This window comes from Littorina saxatilis, linkage group LG12, assembly GCF_037325665.1.
Source record: "Littorina saxatilis isolate snail1 linkage group LG12, US_GU_Lsax_2.0, whole genome shotgun sequence".
Lineage (NCBI taxonomy): Eukaryota > Metazoa > Mollusca > Gastropoda > Littorinimorpha > Littorinidae > Littorina > Littorina saxatilis.
The window spans coordinates 28,738,673-28,761,505 of record NC_090256.1 but is presented as its reverse complement, the minus strand read 5'-3'; the positions used below and the strand labels follow the sequence as shown (position 1 = coordinate 28,761,505).

The 22,833-nt window shown below is 44.5% G+C and overlaps 1 protein-coding gene across 2 annotated transcripts in view; it reads left to right on the top strand.

Moving 5' to 3' along the window:
- Positions 1–15,095, top strand: part of LOC138981680 (SAFB-like transcription modulator) — a 114,048-nt gene extending 98,953 nt beyond the window's left edge. For both annotated transcript variants that reach the window (XM_070354682.1, XM_070354681.1), the window contains exon 4: positions 10,376–15,095. In XM_070354682.1, coding sequence (XP_070210783.1) covers positions 10,376–11,337 — 962 coding nt within the window. In that variant the 3' untranslated portion in view covers positions 11,338–15,095. The remainder of the gene's footprint in view (positions 1–10,375) is intronic.
- The last annotated feature ends 7,738 nt before the right edge of the window (positions 15,096–22,833 follow it).

Here is a 22,833-nt window from a genome sequence, read left to right as displayed (position 1 = left end):
CGCTGGGGGTCCCCAGATCGGCAGTCTCCACTCTACTTTACCAGGAAGTGGGATGGCTGCCACTGAAAGAGGAATGCCACCTCAGATGTGCACAGCTGGCTGTCAGAATACACTGTGTCCCAAACACGGCAGTGGAAGTATTTACCCCAGACATGGGAGATACCGACCACATGCAATACAAAGCTCTTGAATCCAAGACTCATACATACCAAACAGTGCTCCCAATATACAACCATGTGAAGGGCATATGGGAACAGAGTGGCCTGTCCAAGGAAAAGCTGGTCACAGGTGGTACTCTTCCTTACCCTCCATGGCTGCTTGAAGCCCCAAATCTGATCATAGACTATGGAGACGGCCTCAAAAAGGCAGAAGACCCATTGCTGCTAGCCACAGTTGCAAAAGAAAAGATCGATCAACGATTTAAAAACCACCTACAGGTCTTCACAGATGGTTCGATCCTGCAGTCAGGGGAGGCTGGGTGTGCCTTGTCGATTCCTGGACTTGATATAACACGAAAATACAAGCTAAACAAGGGGATCAGCATCTTCTCTGCAGAGTTATTTGCTATCTACATGGCCTGCACACTGATAAACGATCTGCCAACCCCACCCTTGGGGGTGGTCATCCTTACGGGCTCAAAATCCTCGTTGCAAGCACTTGCACATGGCACCAAGAACAGAGGAGAGATGCAAACTGAAATTCATTTCTTAGCCCACCAAATTATGACAAAAGGAACAGACTTTTCCCTCATGTGGTTGCCGTCCCACACAGGAAGCCGCAGAAATGAAACGGCGGACAGAGCAGCAAAAGCAACGGCTATGTCAACCATGCCAGTGACAGACATTCGGCTCTCCTGCCGGGACGCTTCGGGACGCTCCCGCGCAGTAGGGCACGAAGCGTCCCGGTACCGAAGCGTCCCGATGCCGAAGCGTCCCGGTACCAGTCACCACGCACATCCTCGGCTCGCATGCCAATGTATTATATAGCAAAGGGAATGCCTGTAATTCACACAGAGCAATCACTTGGTCTTAAACGTGCACAAGACAAAAACGTTCATACTGGGGGAGCCAGTCTGAAGAGTACTCGGGTCCAGCGCGAGAGTTCTTTATTACCCAAATGAACCCAAACAAACCCAAATTAACCCAAATGATACAATTTAAAAGTCGGAGGCAGAACTGAAAAGACTTTAACCGACGCTCACGCTTAGTGAAGCCAGAAAGCGTGTGTTATAACAGACATATCCCTCTTGTGAACGGACGCCTACGGACTTTTCCCCCAAACTTGTCCACACGGGTACAGTATTTCCAAATTGGTGTGTTGTGAGTACAGATCTAAAGTAAAGTTGGGGAAAAGTTGGACAAAAAGTGATTTTTTTTTACCGAAAGCAAATCAAGGTCTGTGCAAAATTAAAAAAATCAGTGAAGTCAAGGTCAAATCAAGGTCAAGATTAAATTTAAAAAAAAAATATGGTTAGTCAAGTCAAGGTCAAATCAAGGTCATTGGTTTATATAAAAAAAAAGTCTAAGTCCTGTGACGCGTTATAGTGGGACGCTTCGGTACCGGGACGCTTTGGTACCGGGACGCTTCGGTACCGGGACGCTTTGGTACCGGGACGCTTCGGGGTGTCCCCAAGTCATTAATTAATTTTTAAGCCTACATGCTGAAATGCAATACCGAAGTCCGGCCTTCGTCGAAGATTGCTTGGCCAAAATTTCAATCAATTTGATTGAAAAATGAAGGTGTGACAGTGCCGCCTCAACTTTTACAAAAAGCCGGATATGACGTCATAAAAGACATTTATCGAAAAAATGAAAAAACGTCTGGGGATTTCATACCCAGGAACTCTCATGAAAAATTTCATTAAGATCGGTTCAGTAGTTTACTCAGGCTCAAAACTGTAAGGTTCAGCAGCTAAAGTTGCTTCTGCCATGATAACTGGATGTGACGTCATCGGAATTTTTACCCAGAATTCACCACTTCCGTACTCTCGCGGACGTTCGAGATACAATGGCCGCCAGATCGGAACGCGAAAACGCTTCGCTTCAGCCACGAAGTTCGTCGGATTATGGCCCAAAACGAATCCGAAATAAACTAAACCCTGTGAGGGAAGGTGAGAAAACAATTTCCTACGGCATGCATATGTCTGGTTTACCTGAGTCACGCCAAAACGCAAATGAACACAAACGTTACACCATGAAATGCACGAGTTTGACCTCCATTTTGCAAAACTGGTCCAGGGGCCCGGATAAGGGCTAACATTTTATTATCTGGTACAGGAAATTATGAAGACCTAATTAATACCAATATGTGCCTATACTCTAAAAACGTACACATACTATTAGGTATACTTCAAGGGAGCATATTTTCTTCTTCTTCTAATATAAAAATGTGTGTAGCTTGCAAGATAAAAACGAAAAACTGTGTTTCAGGCTGATTGCAAACGAGCAATACTTATAACGTCAAAGTCCCATCAGCAACGGGTATAGGTGTGGTGGTTAGAAGACGCGGTTACCAAATTGCATGATTATAGGCTTCGATCATCATACGTTATACATCAGTGATTGAATTATCTTTTGTTACGCGTATACGGGGTACTTGGAATGTGTACTTCATAATGACAGAAAGAATGTCTCTGTAACAATATGGAACACATTTACAAACATTCAAGCATTGAGAGTGCTTTTTTAAGGTACTCATGTTCAAACGATGAGCCTCGAGACGTACTTTTTTTTCTGAGTTATTTTCATCTTACATTCTTTTCATATGGTTTTCTTTTCACTTTGGTTTTGACATTTACACAAAGGTTTGACTAAATGCTTTATGTCGACTGGGAATCGACACGAGGGTGTGCGTGTGTGTGTGTGTGTGTGTGTGTGTAGAGCGGCGAGAAAACTACTGGACCGATCTTCATGAAACTTTACATGAGAGTTCCTGCGGATGATATCCCCAGGCATTTTGTCATTTTTTGGATACATTTTGTTGATGACGTCATATCCGGCTTTTAAAAATCCGGTCATTAAAAATCTTAAAATTCTAATTAAAATGAATAAGTTAGTAAGGGTTATTATATCATTTCCTGATTCCAAAAACAAATAGATATGTTATGTTTGGATTAAAAACAAGCCCAGAAAGTTAACAAGTCGCGTGAAGCGATATAAAAACATTTAGTCAAGCTGTCGGCATCAAAGTAACAGATTAACACCCCAAAACAGTCATCGTCGAGACCATATTAAAATAGTCTCGACTAACCACACCGAAAAACCGAGACGGGTCACGCTCGTCTCCGCGTAGCGCGCGAACGCAGTACTTACTTGAACCTATTTTCTGTAATTCTGAGCACATTTTTATAGTAAATATGACATATGTATTATGTTTTTAAAATCAGGAGAAATTGGGGAATACGATGCTATCATTTTTTAATCTGTTAGTGAAAATTCAATTTTAATGACAACTTAAATGAGCAAACTAATTAACTAGTTGTTACGCTGCGGAGCTGAAATTCAATCCCGTAGTCCGGACTTCGTCGAAGATTGCTTGACCAAAATTGCAATCAATTTGGTTGAAAAATGAGGGCGTGACAGTGCGGCCTCAACATTCACAAAAAACCGGATATGACGTCATCAAAGACATTTATCGAAAAAATTTAAAAAACGTCCGGGGATATCATACCCAGGTACTCTCATGTGAAATTTCATGAAGATCGGTCCTGTAGTTTTTCTGAATCGCTCTACACACACACACACACACACACACACACACACACACACACACACACACACACACCCACCCACACACTCACACACACACACACACACTCACACACACACACACACACATACACATACACCACGACCCTCGTCTCGATTCCCCCTCTATGTTAAAACATTTAGTCAAAATTTCACTAAATGTAAAAAGAATAGAGAAAAGCACACTTTCCCGTGAGACGCTTTACACTACTGCGCTATACTGGCTTGTCACTTTTTGTGCGTGAACGTGTCAACGCGGCCGCGCGGAATGGGTATTGTCTTTGTGAAATAATGCGGTGCGTTCAATTTCATTCTGTGAGTTCGACAGATTGACTAAACGTATTAATTTTGTTTCACGCGACTTGCTCTTTGTTTGCTGAACATTGCGAAACCACTATCTCTATGTTTCGGACTTGTTCAGGCATGAAGCAAGGTCAGCAAATACCTGTGCGCCAACCCTTAAAAATGAGGGAATTGGTTTAAACTGTTTTATTCAACGTTTGTGCATTATTTACAAAAAACGCATATTGAGTAAACAACAACAAGCATAATGCTTATAGTGGTGTTTACAGTTTTCTAGAAAATTACATATAAATGGCGGCTATTGTACAGTTTAAATGAAAAGCAAGCAAACAGGAAAAGAAAATTGAATGAAAATTGTACATCAAAACAAAAATCCGTTTAAGAATACATAAATAATATTCATGGTGTTAGCGAGTAAGAGAGAAGAGAGAGAGAGAGAGAGAGAGAGAGAGAGAGAGAGAGAGAGAGAGAGAGAGAGAGAGAGACGAGTAGACGTATCGATTTTGCTTTCACTTTACATGTTTATCTGTTCGAAACGGCCGGACTGTCCAATAAATTCCTGCACTGTTAAAAAGATTTTTTTGTTAATTTTTGTTTGCAAGGAAGGGTTTCCATGAAGTAGAATATCTGTGTGTATGAGGTTGTTGGTTAGTTTGTTGATTGTTGTTTCTTGCAGCTAAGTGTAAACGGCATTCTAGTAAGAAGTGTGTTGCAGTTTCTGTTCCATCACCACAGTCGCATACGCTGTTTTCCGCAAGGTGTCGCTCAACTAAGTCTTTCTTTAGATCACTAATATTAAGTCTCATTTTTGTGTGGATTATTTGTGTTTGTCGACTGCCACTGTAGAAGTAAACGGGAATTTGTGTGTCGTCTTTTGTTAAGTAATGTTTAAATTCCCCGAGGGAGTCGGTTAACTGTATTTGTTCAGGTAGTTGGTTCCAGAGTACTGTTGTCGAAGGAAAAAAGGATGTTTTGTACGTTTCTGTTCGATGTGGGGGTATACTTCGTTCTAAGGGGCGGCGTCTGTGGTAGGGGTTGTTGGCTGCTACGAGAGGTGGGAGTGCTGCTTGTAGGTATGGGGGGGGTCTTGTCGTGAATAATTTGGGAATTAAGGCACTGTTTGAGAATCTTTGATTCCGCCTTTTAGATACATTGGTACTGAATTTTCTTAAGGTCCACAGCTACTTTACTTCTTGTTAACACTATAGGAGATACTGTCTTTCTTTCTCTTTCTCGCTATTTCTATAGGAGACACTATCTCTATCTCTATTTGAGCACGTCAGATGTCTATCATACTAGAAGTTCCCATCCCTGTTCATTGGCTCTATCGACGCCCGTTTTTAACCGCTTGCTTCCCTTTATATGATAAACCGTCCATAGATCGTCGTTCTCCCGAACTAACTCCTTAGTATGTCATTTAGAATAGAGGATTTTGGGAAATCCTTTCATGCGCATTTCGGCGATTAGTCAATGCATTTCGTATCAATAATGTCGGTCTCGCTTGAAATTATCGCTACGAAGTGACCGGGAGCGTAGGGTCAGTTACTGAACTAGCCCCGAACAGTGAGATATGGAGAACAGTACACAAATACGAGCGGAGAGACTCGGAAACTCGAGTCACTGAGTCGTCGCCACGCTCGAGAACTCAAGTGTAATATTTGAAGTTAAAATCTCCCTCGACTACAGTGCGACAAAATAGTTCAGTTGGTAGAGTCCTTACTTTTGTAGTCCCGGGTTCGATTCGCTTCGACGGCAATTTTATTTTAATTTATTTCTGAACTCGTAATTCTTGTATTTTATTCATTTGCTTCATTCCAAACGTTTTGGATATTTTTTTTTAGTAACCTCGGCTTTGGTGAAAATGTAATGCCCTATAGGTAACACCGCGACTACATGTAATGATGAGACTAACAAGAAAACGTACACATCACAAATACGAACGGGGAACCGACTAGTCGACAAATGCTCGTGGAAGATATGGCAGTTGCAGTTCATGTATTTGCTTTCACAGGATTAGGTCGAGAGGGTTTGTGGCGGGTTGGTACACTACTTTTGCTTGTAGATCCGGCGGTCTCGAGTTAGAGTCCTATACTTGGCAAGATTTTTGCACAACATTTGTTCTCCTTTTGTCAACTTTTCTTAGCTCTGTATACTTGTATTTATTTTTCATTTTGATTTATCCCAAAGATTTTGAGTCGTGTACTGAAAATCGAATATAATGCATGAGTGCCATTGAACACCTTTCTCACAATCCCGTATTCTATTTTTAGTAATGGATATTCCCAAGGAAAGCTCAAAGGGCGTATGTATCAGACTGCTGGTAATAGTAGTTAGGTGCTTCTATTACGATAGGCTTCTGAGCGCGTGGAATACCCATGTTAAGTGTTTAAAGATACCGTGGTCTTATAGGGCCTTGAACTACACAAAGCAGTTATTAACTTTTATCAACGGAAGACAAACAAACGAAAAACAAGCAAGTTATCAGCAACAACAGAAAATCCAAACCAACCACCTCTGCAGCCCTGGTTAAAGCTCAGCACCCGTGTTTTCCCTTTGCAGCACAACGGCAGCACCAGCAAGCCCCAGTTCCAGTGCAGCTGCTCCGCAACGTGAACCAATCGTTCCTCCGAGGAAAGCCGTTGACGAAGAAAGAACACCAACAGCGCTTCAGGGAAAGACTGAGGCTGAACCCAGACCGCTACCAAAAGTACCTAGACAAGGCCAAAATACGCAGCGCCCGACGTAGGCATCAAATACGACAGCGGCAGGACATATCCACTGCAATCGAGGCCACCCAGAAGAACTTGGAACGAGCACTTGCATGCTCATCACGGCAAGAGGAAGACACAGGTTCTTCCAGAGATCGAGAGGATTTGGTGAAACAACTCGGAGGGAATGCCGTCATTGACGACCAAGAGCTAGAGCGTCAAATCTACGCTGATGTGAAACACGAGAATCCGTGAGGCGGTGATCCCCAAACACAAAGAGAACACCTGGGAAGAAGTGAGCGAAAAACACGACCTCGGAGCACACGATATCGCTACCAAAAAAATCACCACCGGGAGGAAGTCGAGACAAGAGCGAACAAAGAAAGAAACAAACGAACAAAGATCACAGATTTACCAGATTTGAAACATCGATATTTGAAGTATCTCCAAGACATACTAGACACACACACACACACATACGCACGATCGCACACACACACACACACACACACACACACACACACACACACACACACACACACACACACACACACACTAACACACACACACACTAACACACGCAACTTTACACACAAACACAGACTTGAACCAATTGTTAGTTGTGGTGTGCAAGGAAGGAATTCATATAGCTATTCTAATAGACACCTGGGGTCATTCGGAAGGTCTCTTTGAATAGTCTCAAGTCGTCCTATTTTAGTCATTGGGCTTAAATAATACTGAAGTGTAACGCAAGGGAAATTTATTACAAAAAAAAACCTACACGTTGTTGTCATCTGTACTACCCAATCGAAATCAAATTAAATACCACTACTCGCACCCCCCGCGGGTTAGGGGGAAGAATTTACCCGATGCTTCCCAGCATGTCGTAATAGGCGACTAACGGATTCTGTTTCTCCTTTTACCCTTGTTAAGTGTTTCTTGTATAGAATATAGTCAATTTTTGTAAAGATTTTAGTCAAGCAGTATGTAAGAAATGTTAAGTCCTTTGTACTGGAAACTTGCATTTTCCCAGTGAGGTAATATATTGTACTACGTTGCAAGCCCCTGGAGCAAATTTTTGATTAGTGCTTTTGTGAACAAGAAACAATTGACAAGTGGCTCTATCCCATCTCCCCCCTTCCCCCGTCGCGATATAACCTTCGCGGTTGAAAACGACGTTAAACACCAAATAAAGAAAGTAAAGAAAGAACCACTACTCGCCAACTCGCAAAGTTCAGATGCATTATCATATTCTGTGTATTTCCTTGCAACACGACATAAAAATACATTTTCTGCCTTTAAAACTTCAAATGGTTTACAGAACGATTTAAATCTTCTCACGAAAAAAGCAGTTCTAACCTTATGGAACACACTTGCAATAGCATTTAACAGCATTAAATGACACAGTTCGTTTGAATGGCTATTTAGCTTACGTAAACCAAACACCAGATTTCGTGGTTTATTTTACCCCTCAGCCATCGTGGACCCGTGTCACCTACTTTCTTTTTTTTTACAATTTAGTCGTCAGTTTGTGATTTCAATGCGACTCGCTGTATCTGCAATACCACGTTATTGTGTACCTCTGAATCTAAAATGCAACAAACGACTGCGAGTCACACGAACTTATCGGCGGCGGTTGACTTCAAAGAAGCAAAGCGATTTGCAGAAAATTCGTCTGCTTGGGCTAACACGACCTTGCAATATCTGCTTCCGGGCTCCCTTTTTTCAAACTTTTCAAACTTCAAATTATACTGATCTTTTCTTGATGAAAAAAGAATTCTTTAAAGATTTAAGATGTTTGTGTAACAAGCTGTCAATTTATTATTTAGATTTTAAAAGTTAGTTCTAGCGCCAAAACGAGGCGTCCGATTGTGTTTGAAGTCAATCCGGCTGGCCAGTCAAAAATAAATTCTTTGAAAAATGCTCGCTCTTTACGGAGGGCACCTAGGATGTTCTCAAGCGGTGAGTGTTTAAACGAAAGGGAGTTTGTACTGTGTGTAAAAGCTTGACAGTGTCTGTGACCAGAAACTGATGGTTTGCGGGAAGATGAGTGTGCCTTTAACCTGATTGGCTGTTCCATTCTCCGTTCCGTTCCCCGTTTCTTCCAAATTCTTCATTTGTCCCTTCTTTTTGTTGGTGTTATATTTCGCTTAAAGCTTACTTTTCATTTTTATTTCCATTACTTTATTGTCCCATCGCTGGGAAGTTCGGATGTGTGCGCGTGTTTAGGTGTAATATGCCACCTGAACTTATGGCGGAATGACCGAGGTCATTTACGTGCCCCAATGATGACACGGGGGTTGTACCTGGATACCGCCCCTGAATCTGCACATAGAGTTGACCTGTGTCCGTCCCAGCCCTTATTAAAACACTTACACTCGATCTTGTCGAATGTTTGTTGTTGCTTTTTGTCTCGAGAACCAAGGTGGTCATGCGAGCCATGTACGAATGAATTAATGAACTCAAGTAGTTATTTCGGGTCGTGAAATCAAGTAGTTGTTTCGGTTCGTGAAATCAAGTAGTTTCGGGTCGTGAAATCAAGTAGTTGTTTTGGGTCGTGAAATCAAGTAGTTGTTTCGGGTCGTGAAATCAAGTAGTTGTTTCGAGTCGTGAAATCAAGTAGTTGTTTCGAGTCGTGAAATCAAGTAGTTGTTTCGGGTCGTGAAATCAAGTAGTTGTTTCGGTTCGTGTAATCAAGTAGTTGTTTCGGTTCGTGAAATCAAGTAGTTGTTTCGGTTCGTGAAATCAAGTAGTTGTTTCGGGTCGTGAAATCAAGTAGTTGTTTCGGGTCGTGAAATCAAGTAGTTCTTTCCACTTGGATATGACTTTCTTTGCTGTTGCGAGCCCGATTCTTCATTCTGTGTTTTGGACTTGTTCAGTCATTGTGAGCGAATATTTGTGGTCCAGCCGGCCTTATGACAGTTGTGAGTGAATTAGGGCACTGTTTGAGAATCTTTGATACCGCCTTTTGAATACACGGTTACTGGAATTTGTAAGGTTCACGACCACTTTGCTTCAGTTCTTGTAAAAATTGTGGGAGATATTCTCTCTCTGACTCTCTTCCTCGCTCTCCATCTGTCTGTCTGTCTGTCTGTCTGTCTTTAATTTCTCATGATTGAGATAATATATTTATTTTATTTTATTTGTCTGTCTGTCTGCGTGCATCCCCCCCCCCCCCACACACACACACTTGGTGATTGGCCACAACTGCGGGATTGTCAAATCGACAATCCCTGCGGGATGATTCAGTAACGGAAAATGTTTACGCTAGTGTAAATGACTTTTTCTCTGGAAAACGTCAACAAATCCCATTCAGTACAATTTCCCCCCACAGTTGAACGAGCACATGTGGTCCCTGCGAGTGTGAGTAAAGTCAATTCTTCAGCACATGCAGCATATCACTGTGAGTTCACGTTGGTTAAATTTTAGCGACATTTGTTTTTAAAACTTCTTTAGCAGACTGCATGGTTACTTATACTCTACCAGAACCAGTTGGCCAAGCCGCTTGAGGGATGACAGGGATGGCACGATCTGAACGGAAATGCGTAGCGTTCTTGTAACACCACGAACTCAAGTCCGACCTGGACGCTTATCTAGCTTCATTGTTTTCCGTTGCAGAGGGGCAGCCTGAGAAGAAGGAAACCAGCGAGACGAGGACGCGGCGGCCCGTCAACCGCAAGGAGAATGACCGACGTTATCGAGAGCGGATGCGACAGGACCCGGTCCGCTACCAACGTGAGCTGGAGCGTATGCGAGAACGCTACCGGAGACAACATGAGCGGTTACAACAAAAGCGACAGGCCACCACACAAAGAGAGGCGACGGAAGCTCTGGCCAGCGGCGCCCCGTCCGAACAAGAAGACATCACACGATCTGTCACGGAACTGGAATACCTGCAGTCCACACGGCAGCAGCTCGACGGAATCCCTGCTGTGTTGCAACAGGGGGACTGGATGGTGGCGAGGAAAAGAGATGGCGATGTGACAGTGGCAAAAGGCACGATCTCCGGAAAGGCCATCAGTCCTTGTGACGCCCAGCAGGGGGAGGGCAAGGGTCAGAAGCAAATACTGGCCACCATCATCTCCGTCAAACCACCAGGAGACAGGACGAGCGAGGTCAGCACAGTGTCCCCCGTCATGCATCAGGAGGGCTTGAAGACTGAGGTCAGCACAGTGTCCCCCGTCATGCATCAGGAGGGCTTGAAGACTGAGGTCAGCACAGTGTCCCCCGTCATGCATCAGGAGGGCTTGAAGACTGAGGTCAGCACAGTGTCCCCCGTCATGCATCAGGAGGGCTTGAAGACTGAGATAGACAGTGGACCCGGTGGAACCATTCATAGACAAGCCAGAGAAACCACTCAAGCGAGCCGGGCTGTCTTCGAAGAGGCGAGCTTTCAGTGTGCGCAGCGGAACCGCAGGGAGTCGGACCGACTGTACAGAGAACGCTTGCGCCAGGACCCGGAGCGCTACCGGCGAGCGCAGGAGAAGGCCAGGGACCGCCAGAGAAGGAGGAACGAACGGCGACGTCAGGCCAAGACGAACATGGTGCTCGATGTCGACGGTGAAGAAGACCAGACATAAATATTCTTCGGCGTTATAAAAGTTTTGATGTGAGGCCAAGATAAGCCTCGTGCTAGATCTCGATGGCTAAGAAGTTTAAACCATCTCCGCCAACGAAGATTCTGAACAATGGCTAGAGGACCAGAAATAAAGCTTCTTCGGCATTAGAGAAGTTACGATGCATGGCCATGACAGGCGTTGTGCTCAGTATTGACGGCGGAGAAGTTAAAATAGCTCATCAGGCGAACATTCTGATCAATATCTCTGGAAGGAGACGTTAGGCTTCTTTAGCACTTTGATGTCAATACCAAGCGAAGATAAGCATTGTGACCGGCACGGTTGGCCTAGTGGTAAGGCGTCCGCCCCGTGATCGGGATGTCGTGGGTTCGAACCCCGGCCGGGTCATACCTAAGACTTTAAAATTGGCAATCTAGTGGCTGCTCCGCCTGGCGTCTGGTATTATGGGGTTAGTGCTAGGACTGGTTGGTCCGGTGTCAGAATAATGTGACTGGGTGAGACATGAAGCCTGTGCTGCGACTTCTGTCTTGTGTGTGGCGCACGTTATATCTCAAAGCAGCACCGCCCTGATATGGCCCTTCGTGGTCGGCTGGGCGTTAAGCAAACAAACAAACAAAATAAGCATTGTGCTCGACGGCACAAAGATTCGGAACAATATCTCTTGGACCAGACGCAAAGAGCCCTCAATTCAGCAATGCAACAGAAGTTGCATGGGGATGTTATGTTAAACATTCCCTGTCAACAATTTGGTAGACGACGGAGAGACTGTAGCTCCAAAGAAAGCACTACGAATACAAACTTCATGCCTCAAGTTTGAGATAGCTGTAGTATTCGCTTTCCCATTCAGTTTTATTCGAAGTGTAAGTTACCACGAAGATTGTGAAAGAAACAAAAGACTATAACAGGAAACAGAAAAACAAATACTTGAATACTGGCTCAGACTAGAAGAATTCATTTTTTAAGTCAGCCCTTCATGTGTCTATTTTAACCCAAATGCGGGAGTCACACATACACGACGCACGGCCAGCGCACTAAAAAAAGTCACAATTTTGGCCAGTGTGTTGTCGTTCGCTGGGTGTGCGTCAGTATTCGTTACTCGTTCGTCGAGCGCGCTGGACCAACGCTATGCATTCGTTGTTATTCGTTTTGTGCGTTGGGATTTTTTTAGATGTGCGCGGAGCTCGACGCATGAATGTACACGCCAGAAGGACGCCAGACACGCGCAGAGCGCGCTAGACCAACGACAGACACACCCGGAGGACACGCTGTGTATTCGTTGTCAACTCGCTAGCTTAAACAGTGGAACCCCCCTTCTACGATCTAAAAAAAATCTGAGATAATTAGGTCTTAAAAAGGAGAGAGTCTAAAATGGGAGTAAATCTACAGAGGATTTGAACAAAAAATCTTAAAAACAAAGCTTAAACTGAGGTCTTAAAATGGAGGAAGTCTTAAATTGGGGGGGGGGGGGGGGGGGGGGTGTCTTTAAACGTTGGTTGCACTGTACCAAAAACCGCGACAAAGGTTGGGCGCACAACGACGCAATGATCTTATTTTCCATTTTTAATTAATATTTAATGCGCGGGCCGTGCGTCGTGTATGTGTGACTCCCGCATCACAGTAAAAAGACATGGCGGGTATATGTGACCAAACCGCGACAAAAGTTGGGCGCATAACGACGCACTGATCTTATTTTCCATTTTTCATTTATTTTTAATGCGCGGGCCACGCGTCGTGTATGTGTGACTCCCGCATCACAGTGAAAAGACATGGCGCCCACATTGGATGTGTGGGTTAGGCCCGGTGTAGTCGGAGAATAACACTGCAGGAAATAAACACTACAACAGTGTTTTTTCCCCAGTAAAATATCACTGGGAGTGTTATTTTCCTAGGAAGATTACACTCCTTCACCCAGGTAAAAATGACTACGCCCAGGAAATTAACACTACCCCAGGAAAAAAAGACTGCTTTAGTTTAAAAGTGCACTTGCAAAAAATAATGTTTAAAATTCTTTAAGAACACGTTTAACACTCGCATGAAACAACCCTTTCGAAGTGCGCACAGAGGTTCACCAAATAAATGTTCTCTTGGGTTTCAGCTCTGTCATGGGGGTTGTGATCGAGCCACCTTCTCTCATCTCCACTTTGAGTATACACGCTGATCGTGGTGTTCAGGTACATGGCAGCTGCCATGATCTCTGTTTCTGTAGCCCAGATACCATTTGCTGCCATCTTTGTCGATCTGAGGTATTCTTCTGTGTCCATACCAATATAACGGCCCAAAACGTCTTCGTTGTGTTTGATGGTTTCTACAACTGCGCGTCGGATCTTTTCATGAAAATCTTGAGACCCTGCGACCTTCAGGCTTAACGCTCTGAAAAAACAATTCCCGTCACCAATAATTGTTTCTGTTTGACGCGGAGCACCCACTTTCGTTTTCGGTCTGAAGGGCATTCTTTTAGGTGCGGCTAACCCCAGAGTCTTGCATTTCAGTCTTCTCCATGTGGAGTTCGTTGGGGTAAACTGCTTTGGAGGCGCAGGGTCAACCCCAACAATTTGTGGTTCTGATGAACGGTCAGGTTTTACCCGTTTGGAAGAGTCATAAACAACAGGTTCGGCTCTGTTCTGTCGCTTTCTCTTGCTTGAGCACAATTCACCTTTCCCGTCTTGCATCAACTGCTGATTGATGTTGACGTCATCAGACAATGAACTCTTGGGAACACTAGCACTGGCACTGCAGGAAGTGTCGAAAATGTTGGCGTCGTCAGTCGATGAACTCTGCGGAACACTGGCACCAGTATTCATTGAAGTTTGTGGACCGCAGTCGTTTGCAGCTTTGTACGGCTTTAGATTAACGCCATGTGCTGTTTGCTTTAAGATTGTGCCGTTATGGGTTTTCAAAATGTAAGTCTGATTTTGATTGACAGCATGTACCATATAGGGACCTTGCCACGGAGCCTTCATTACACCCCCCCCTTTCCTATCCGCGCGACGCAGATTCCACAGAAGTACCTGCTCATCCACAACAAACATTCGCTTTTGGTCGTGGCGCTTTTCGTAGTCACGTTTCTGTCTGTCTTGCGCCTGAGTGATGTTCTCTGAAACTGTGTCTTTCACGACAGTGGACAGCTGCCTGATACTGTCCAGCCTTTGCTTGATATCTTCAGGACAAGACGTGTCTTCACAACCTTCGAAGACGCTGACATTAACGTCGTTGCCATCGGTGCTGGATGAGCAGATGGGGTCAATTTCGTCCCCAATCGGTAGTCGGGCTTGTCGACCATACCGCAAAAAGAAAGGGGTGTACAGTGTGCTTTTCTGTGCGCTCGTTCTGAAGGCAAACAACACACCTGGTAAAGCATCAACCCAATCTTCTTCATCACGCAGAGTTTTCAGCAGCGAAGACTGGATTGTTCGGTTGTTTCTCTCAACAAGGCCATTGGCCTGTGGATGATAGACGCTTGTTATATTTTGTTTCACTCCACTCAGCCTGTGAAGCTCAGCAGACGTTTGATTCACAAATTCTCTTCCCTGGTCATTAATCTGAATCTTGGGACACCCGTGACGACAGATCAGTTCATAAAGGAACCTTGCAGTGTCTTTTGCCGACTTTGATGGCAGGGGCTTGGCTTCCACCCATTTCGTAAAATAGTCCACAGCAACAACGATACTGCTGAAACCACCTGGAGATTCTGGCATTGATGTGATGTCGATGCCACTCTGAGTCCATGGGGAGGATGGCACGGCGACACAGTAAACATCATTTCGCACGCGCAAGTGCCTGACGAAATGTTTGCCGTATATTTAGTGAGGCGCGATTTGGGTTTGATCTCTTTTTTTTCAGGTCAACCGTCATTTTTGACGAGGGTGGTGCAAAACCCAAACCTCAGAGAGCATTATAAAATTAGAAATAAAATGCAACTGACATTTACGATAGTGTTTTATACAGGTACGTACATGATCCGTCGCGCTTTTGACGCTTGAACAAAGTTCCATCTTGCAGCACATACGAAGAACACATCCGTCTCCAATTTGCTCGTACTCCTCGGTCTTTGCATCCTTCGGGAAATATGCCGTCAGACAGGAATTTAGATATGTCAGCCAACCTCTCTTTGGACACTTCGGCAGAGCTATCCTTTGGACGACCCATCGTGCAGAAATGAACCAAGTTGCAACAGTCCGAAACAACTCTTTTTTCAAGTCCGGGGAACAACACGGGCACTGAGTTCGGCTCACTGCCTTCGTGCACTCTGAACAAAATGAACACAGTTCACGCAGTGTTTTTTTCCTGGTAGTCTTATTTGCCGCCGTAGTGGCAGTGTTATATTCCTGGCGCCAGTGTAATTTTCCTAGGAAAATAACACTCCACTTCCGAGATTGCAGTGTTTCTTTCCTAGGAAAAATACACTCCCAGTGTTTTTTTCCTGGAAGTCTTTTTTGCCTCCTACACCGGCGCTCACTTATGTGATTTCAGCAGGACAGACGACGCACTGCAGATTATTACAGCCCACTACATGAAAAGAAAACAGGCCAAATACTCGTCATAATCCCTACCGCGGCATCAATAATCTGCAGTGCGTCGTCTATGCTGCTCACTCTGCGCAGGTATTACTTGGCCCTTAGAAAACGTGGTTGCTAAAACCTGTATATAGCTCATGATGCATGAAATATCAAAGTTAGTGAGTGATGGTTTGTTGCCATGCACTTGCATTGAGCAGAGGGGACCAATTAAATATTTTCACCACATGAAACATATAACGCGGAGACTTAGGATTCTTGAAAATGAAAAATCGTAAAATCACAAGTTGCGAGAACGGTGTGTGTGTGTGTTTGGAGGGGTGTTACCGTGTTAATTGCTTTTGTCCTTTCAGATGTTTGATTTTTGGTTTACTGAAATGTACGCCTTGTTTAAATTGTGTAAATAGAGATGGCTTCAGCTTGTTTTATGCTAATCAACCATCTACACCTCCCTCTCCTTTAACAATGTGCAAGGCTGTTGGACTTAACGCTACAGTTCAATATTGACTTTTATCATCTAGATCTTGGGTGTTGGCCATTCTGCTTATCAGAGTTTGGAGATGGGTTCAGTAGTTACACAGTTGTTGACCAGTGCTTTTTTAGTGTACATTCTATTTTTTCTCATTCGCGGTATTATTCATGTACGTGTACTTTTTTCGCTGTGTGGTTTTGTAGTTTTATTGTTTTCTGTTTTGTTGCTTGTTTATTTGTTTTTATCTTTTGCACGTTTAGATACTTCCTTTAATTTTTATTTTGTACAAACGACATAACAGTAGAACATACAGTAACGAGACTGATTGGCCTCTGCTAAATTCAAAGATTCGGACACAGGCTTGCGTCCCTATCTAGTCTTTTTTCCGCTTGCTTCAATTCTCAAGCTCTACTCCTACTGTGCATAATGGATCTAAGTTTTTTTCCCCATCTGATCCGTTCCGAGTATTTCTTTTTAGCACGGGGTGACAGAATCTATGGGTCTACCAGGTACTGAAGAGAATGTTCGTATCATTGACTGATTGAGATTTTGTGTCTGAATAAAAAAATTCGTATGGACGTTTCGTTTTGAAACTGGCGTGTGTTTGTGTGTGTGTGTGTGTGTGTGTGTGTGTGTGTGTGTGTGTGTGTGTTTGTGTGTGTAGAGCAATCCTCAGAATTTCTCTGTCTGTCCTTGTTCATTTTTTTCTGACACACACGCACGCACGCACGCCAGATCAGGGCAATCCAAAAGTATTGGACGACATTGTGCAGCTTGTTATGAAGTATAGCATGTACATTTGGCAGATAGATGAGCTCACTTTACTTGCTTTATGTACGCTGTGATGTTACTCGTAAATTCACTTTGTGGAGACTCGAAGCAAGTTCTCACTCAAAAGTCTTTGCAAAAAATTCCGTTTGTAGCAGCATTGATGTAGTGAATGAAATTCATACAAAAAATACGCATACGTGTGTGTGTCTGTGTTTGCCTGTGTGACTCTCTCTCTCTCTCTCTCTCTCTCTCTCTCTCTCTCTCTCTCTCTCTCTCTCTCTCTCTCTCTCTCTCTCTCTCTCTCTCTCTCTCTCTCTCTCTCTCTCTCTCTCTCTCTCTCTCTCCGCGTACACTACAATTGAAATCCTGATCTTTCATGCAAAGTTATTCTTTGATAAAGGCAAGTGAAAAAAAATACCCGCAGTGGCCTTTGAAGTTTTGTCGCAGAGAATATTCCAATACAACTTATTTGACGACGTCCGATGTCAACAGTGCTTGCTTTGTCTTAGGTTCCTTTGTCTGTATGTTGCAATTTTCGCTTGTATTCTCTGTCTATATCGGGTCTGCGTCTTTAAGTGCTTTGGGAGAAAACACAATACGTCGTTAATATTGTCTGTATTTTAGCAATGCATCATGCGGAAAACAACGTTTATATTTGCTTAAACTAGGTTAGACAGTACCTTGGCTGTGCACAAATTTCTACAAAAATGCAGTAGGAACAACGAATCATTTAACGATAATATTCCACGAAGGCTTTACATCCTTTGGGCATGATGCGATATTCCGCTTCAAATACTGATGAAGCGCGTAAAGAGAAAGGACAAAAGCCAGTCTCACACGGAAATTGCGCTTTTAACCTAAACGACAGTTACACGCCTACAAACAACAGCTAAACTCCTATAAACGACAGCTACACGCGTATAAACTACAGCAACACGCGAATATACGACATGTCACATATACACGCGTATAAACGACAACAACGCGCGTAGAAACGACAGTTAAACAGCTACACGCGTATAAACGGCAGCTACAACGCGCACAGCGTAGCAACTACCTTGCAGTTACTGTTTCAAATACAAACCTGATGGCCCTGTCACACGACCGTTTTAAAGCCTGCGTATGCCGACGTATGGGACATTTGAATAAGTACGCTGGCGTACGTCGAATACGTTATGGGTACTTTATGGGTACGTTTTGGATACGTTAAGAGGACGCTGAAGCACGCTGGCATACGTCGTAGTACGCTGAGCACGCAGCAAAGTTTTGTGCATGCACAAAACTTTGCTGCGTGCTCAGCGTACTACGACGTATTGCCAGCGTGCTTCAGCGTCCTCTTAACGTATACAAAACGTACCCATAAAGTACCCATAACGTATTCGACGTACGCCAGCGTACTTATTCAAATGTCCCATACGTCGGCATACGCAGGCTTTAAAACGGTCGTGTGACAGGGCCATAAGTAAGTGACCGAACTCAATATCGTTATTGGACGTCGTCTTGTACTGATCTGAGGAGACATTAAGTCGTTGTAGTTATCGTTAACAAGTCTCCTCGTTTTCATTCAGGTGAAGAGAATTGATAAGTGGTGTGTGTTGAACGGGTGTCGTGTATTCGTAACTATCCATCACCTTTTGTCTTCAGAACATATGCAGACCGGATTTTGTCCAAGATATCTCACGGAAAACAAGCACTTGAAGTATAACCCCCGTTTCACTCTCATTTCAGCCATGCTCGGTCACAGTTTCTTCAGACGCAAGGGATGGCGTACTTCCGGTAGACCCACGTCATCTTTCTCCTCCCTCCCCGAAGAGTCTCGCTACGTGCAGTACCGACGTCACATCCAGATGACGAACCCGGAGCGCTACCTGACCATGAAGAGGAAGCAGCGAGAGTGCATGAAGAGGCTGCGCGAGAAGAGGAAGCAGGACAGGCAGAGGATTGAGGACATCATCAGAAACCAGCCCGCACTGCTCACACAGGCTGGCTACTTTCGTCACACCAGCCACGATGAGGAAAAGGAACAGACGGAGACTGCTGGGCATGAACAGATACACGGAGACAGCTGAGCAAGAAAAGATACAGAGATGATACACCTTGCAAGAAGAGTTATGTAGAGAGAGTGCTCAGCAAGAAGACTTGTAGAGAGTGCTCAGCAAGAAGACTTGTAGAGAGACTGCTCAGCAAGAAGACTTGCAGAGAGAGTGCTCAGCAGGAAGAGTTGTAGAGACTGCTCAGCAAGAACACTTGAAGAGAGTCTGCTCAGCAAGAAGACTTGCAGAGAGAGTGCTCAGCAGGAAGAGTTGTAGAGAGTGCTCAGCAAGAAGACTTGTAGAGAGAGTGCTCAGCAAGAAGACTTGTAGAGAGACTGCTCAGCAAGAAGACTTGTAGAGAGAGTGCTCAGCAAAAAGAGTTGAAGAGAGAGTGCTCAGCAGGAAGAGTTGTAGAGAGTGCTCAGCAAGAATACTTGTAGAGAGAGTGCTCAGCAAGAAGACTTGTAGAGAGACTGCCCAGCAAGAAGACTTGTAGAGAGAGTGCTCAGCAAAAAGAGTTGAAGAGAGAGTGCTCAGCAGGAAGAGTTGTAGAGAGAGTGCTATGTAAGAAGAGGTATAGAGAGACAGCTCAGCAAGAAGAGGTATATAGAGACTGCTCAGCAGGAAGAGTTGTAAAGACTGCTCAGCTAGAAGAGTTGTAGAGAGACTGCTCAGCAAACAGAGTTGAAGAGAGAGTGCTCAGCAGGAAGAGTTGTATAGACTGCTCAGCAAGAAGAGTTGTAGAGAGACTGTTCAGCAAACAGAGTTGAAGAGAGAGTGCTCAGTAGGAAAAGTTGTAGAGACTGCTCAGCAAGAACACTTGTAGAGAGAGTGCTCAGCAAACAGAGTTGAAGAGAGACTGCTCAGCAGGAAGAGTTGTAGAGACTGCTCAGCAAGAAGAGTTGTAGAGAGACTGCTCAGCAACCAGAGTTGAAGAGAGACTGCTCAGCAGGAAGAGTTGTAGAGAGACTGCTCAGCGAAAAGAGTTGAAGAGAGTGTGCTCAGCAGGAAGAGTTGTAGAGAGAGTGCTATGTAAGAAGAGTTATAGAGAGACAGCTCAGCAAGAAGAGGTATATAGAGACTGCTCAGCAAGAAAACAATATAGAGAGGCTGCTCAACAAGAAGAGGTATAGAAAGATTTCCCAGCAAGAAGAGGTATAGAGAAACAGCTGGGAAATATGAGATATAGAGAGACTGTTTTGCAATGGGGTTTTAAAGGCATTACCATTAATCAAAACTGTGAGCGGAATGGTTACGACTGCCAGTCAGTGGTGCGCCATCCATGAAAAAGGTCCATAAAAGTCGTTGGTTTGTGAAGAAGTGTTGTTTGTGGCTGTAAAGAGTTGTCATTTTCGTAGCGCCATATAATGCTCGTTAAACCAATGTGGTATTTTTTACTGCGTAAAGAGCTACTGTGTGTAGGCCGTTAAATTAATGTAGCGCCAGAATGTGTTCGCAATCGTAACATGCAGGGCTGGATTGAGAGGGGGGGAGGGGGGGGTGGGGGTCGTGGGTTCCGGAAGACACCCCCCCCCCCCCCGCCCCGTGAGACTGATGTGAACACATAAAGGAATAAATAATCTGTATGAAATTTTTGTAAATTATTTACTACCAAGAGATGTCGTTCACTGTAAAAGCTTGTAATAAAGCGTGTGTCTGTGGATCATGCGGTTCGTTCCAATGAGTCTCACTGCAGCGCTACAGTTAACTTTATCATTGTAATGATCACACACACACACACTCGCACGCACGCACATACACACACACACACACACACACACACACACACACACACACACACACACACACACACTAACACACACACACACGAGCGGGCGTAAAGGAGGACGAACGCAAGCAGCGAAACGAAAGAGCGGAACTCACAGTATAACGCAAAATGTCAACGCTTTTAATACCAATAGTTATTACCAGATTTGCTCGTGGTCAAAACTCTTGATGATTTTCTTTTTTAACTTTTCTGTAGCTGCTGCTGTTGTTGCTGCTGGTCTTCTTCTTCTTTTGTTATTGTTATTGTTGCTGTTGTTCTTCTTTTTCGTTGTCCGCTCCTCCTTCTCCTCCTCTTCTTCTTGTTCTTCTTGTTCTTCTTGTTCTTCTCCTCCTTCTCCTTCTCCTTCTCCTTCGTTTTGTCCTCATTACAAATATTCAGCCATCCTGCATTGAAAGCACACAAAGGTGCATGGGGCACTAACGGACCTGGCTGTGTGGTTTCTTTCAGTGACATGGGCGCTGCCAGGCTCACCCCCCGGTGGCAGCAGCAAGTCGGCTGAGTCCTCGCGCCGCTACCGCCAGAATCTGAAAGCCAAGGGCCCCGAACACTACAGCCGCTACCAGCAACAGGCGAGGGACAGAATGCGGCGAGTAAGACTGAGGAAGCGTCTGTATCGATCACAGCTAGACAGCGCAGCGTCCTCCCGCGGCGACATCGCGTCGGCGTCAGAACACCATCATCACAGCCACCAATGGTAGCGACGCGGGTTCAGAGACTACTGTCTGTCTCATCGGCGTCAGAACACCATCATCACAGCCACCAATGGTAGCGACGCGGGTTAAGAGGCTACTGCCTGTCTAATCGGCGTCAGTACACCATCATCACGGCCACCAATGCTAGCGACGCGGGTTCAGAGACTACTGTCTGTCTCATCGGCGTCAGAACACCATCATCACAGCCACCAATGGTAGCGACGCGGGTTAAGAGACTACTGTCTGTCTCATCGGCGTCAGAACACCATCATCACCAGTAAAAGTGGTAGCGGCGGCAGCTTCTAGAGTCTGAAACCCTTTTCGTTGGCGAGAATTAACAAAAACTCCTGCTGTCTTCGGTAAAAGGCTCCAGAAAGCTCCAGAGATGCAGAGAGCGGTTGTCGTTTTGATACAAATCAACATAAACATGGTGAGGATCGGCAGCCGCTCTCAGGACTCGCAGGTTTACACTTCGGCGTCGTTGCTGAGAGACGATTATCATCAGCTTGTTCTCGTGCATCTACTACAAAAACTGAAATATCAATTAGTGACAGGGCTGTGTGTCTGCATTGATTATAAAACAACGCCCGCCCTTTTAGTAGTTTAAATAGTTATGGTCTCAAATGAGTATCACTGCCTTCTTCAACTGAACCATGGCTACGAAAACACACACACACACTCACACACTCACACACACACACATACACGCACGCACGGACAGCACCTTGTACAGTACATTCTCACAATCCTACACTTCTCTGCCACTTCCACAAACACAAATGCCACGCATCCTTGTCACAAACATCTTTTGACCATGATTCAGCGATTTCTCTCTGGGCAGAAATGTCTGATGATATTGAGGACGACCTTCTAGTGAGTGCTTTTATAAGTTTTGTGATAATTTTTGTTATGTTTCTGTTTTCCGTAGCATTCATTGTAATAAGTTCAGCTTTATATAAATCAGTTCTCCGTAGTAATTCATGACATATTTGTCTTCTGTAAGCTGTGTCAGAACCCTTCCTTTTCTGTTTCTTCTGACTTTTTTCTTTCTTTGATTTTCTTTCTTAACCCTTCTTAGCTTGTTTAGCATTTTCATTCGGTCCTTTTCAAGTTGTGCCGACATTTTGATGCGCTGGAGGGTCTTTGCGACAGTGGTCGTTACCTGCCCACTAAACCCGATGGAAGTTCCTCCATTATTATGGGACGATGCTTGTAGGAGTTTGTCTGT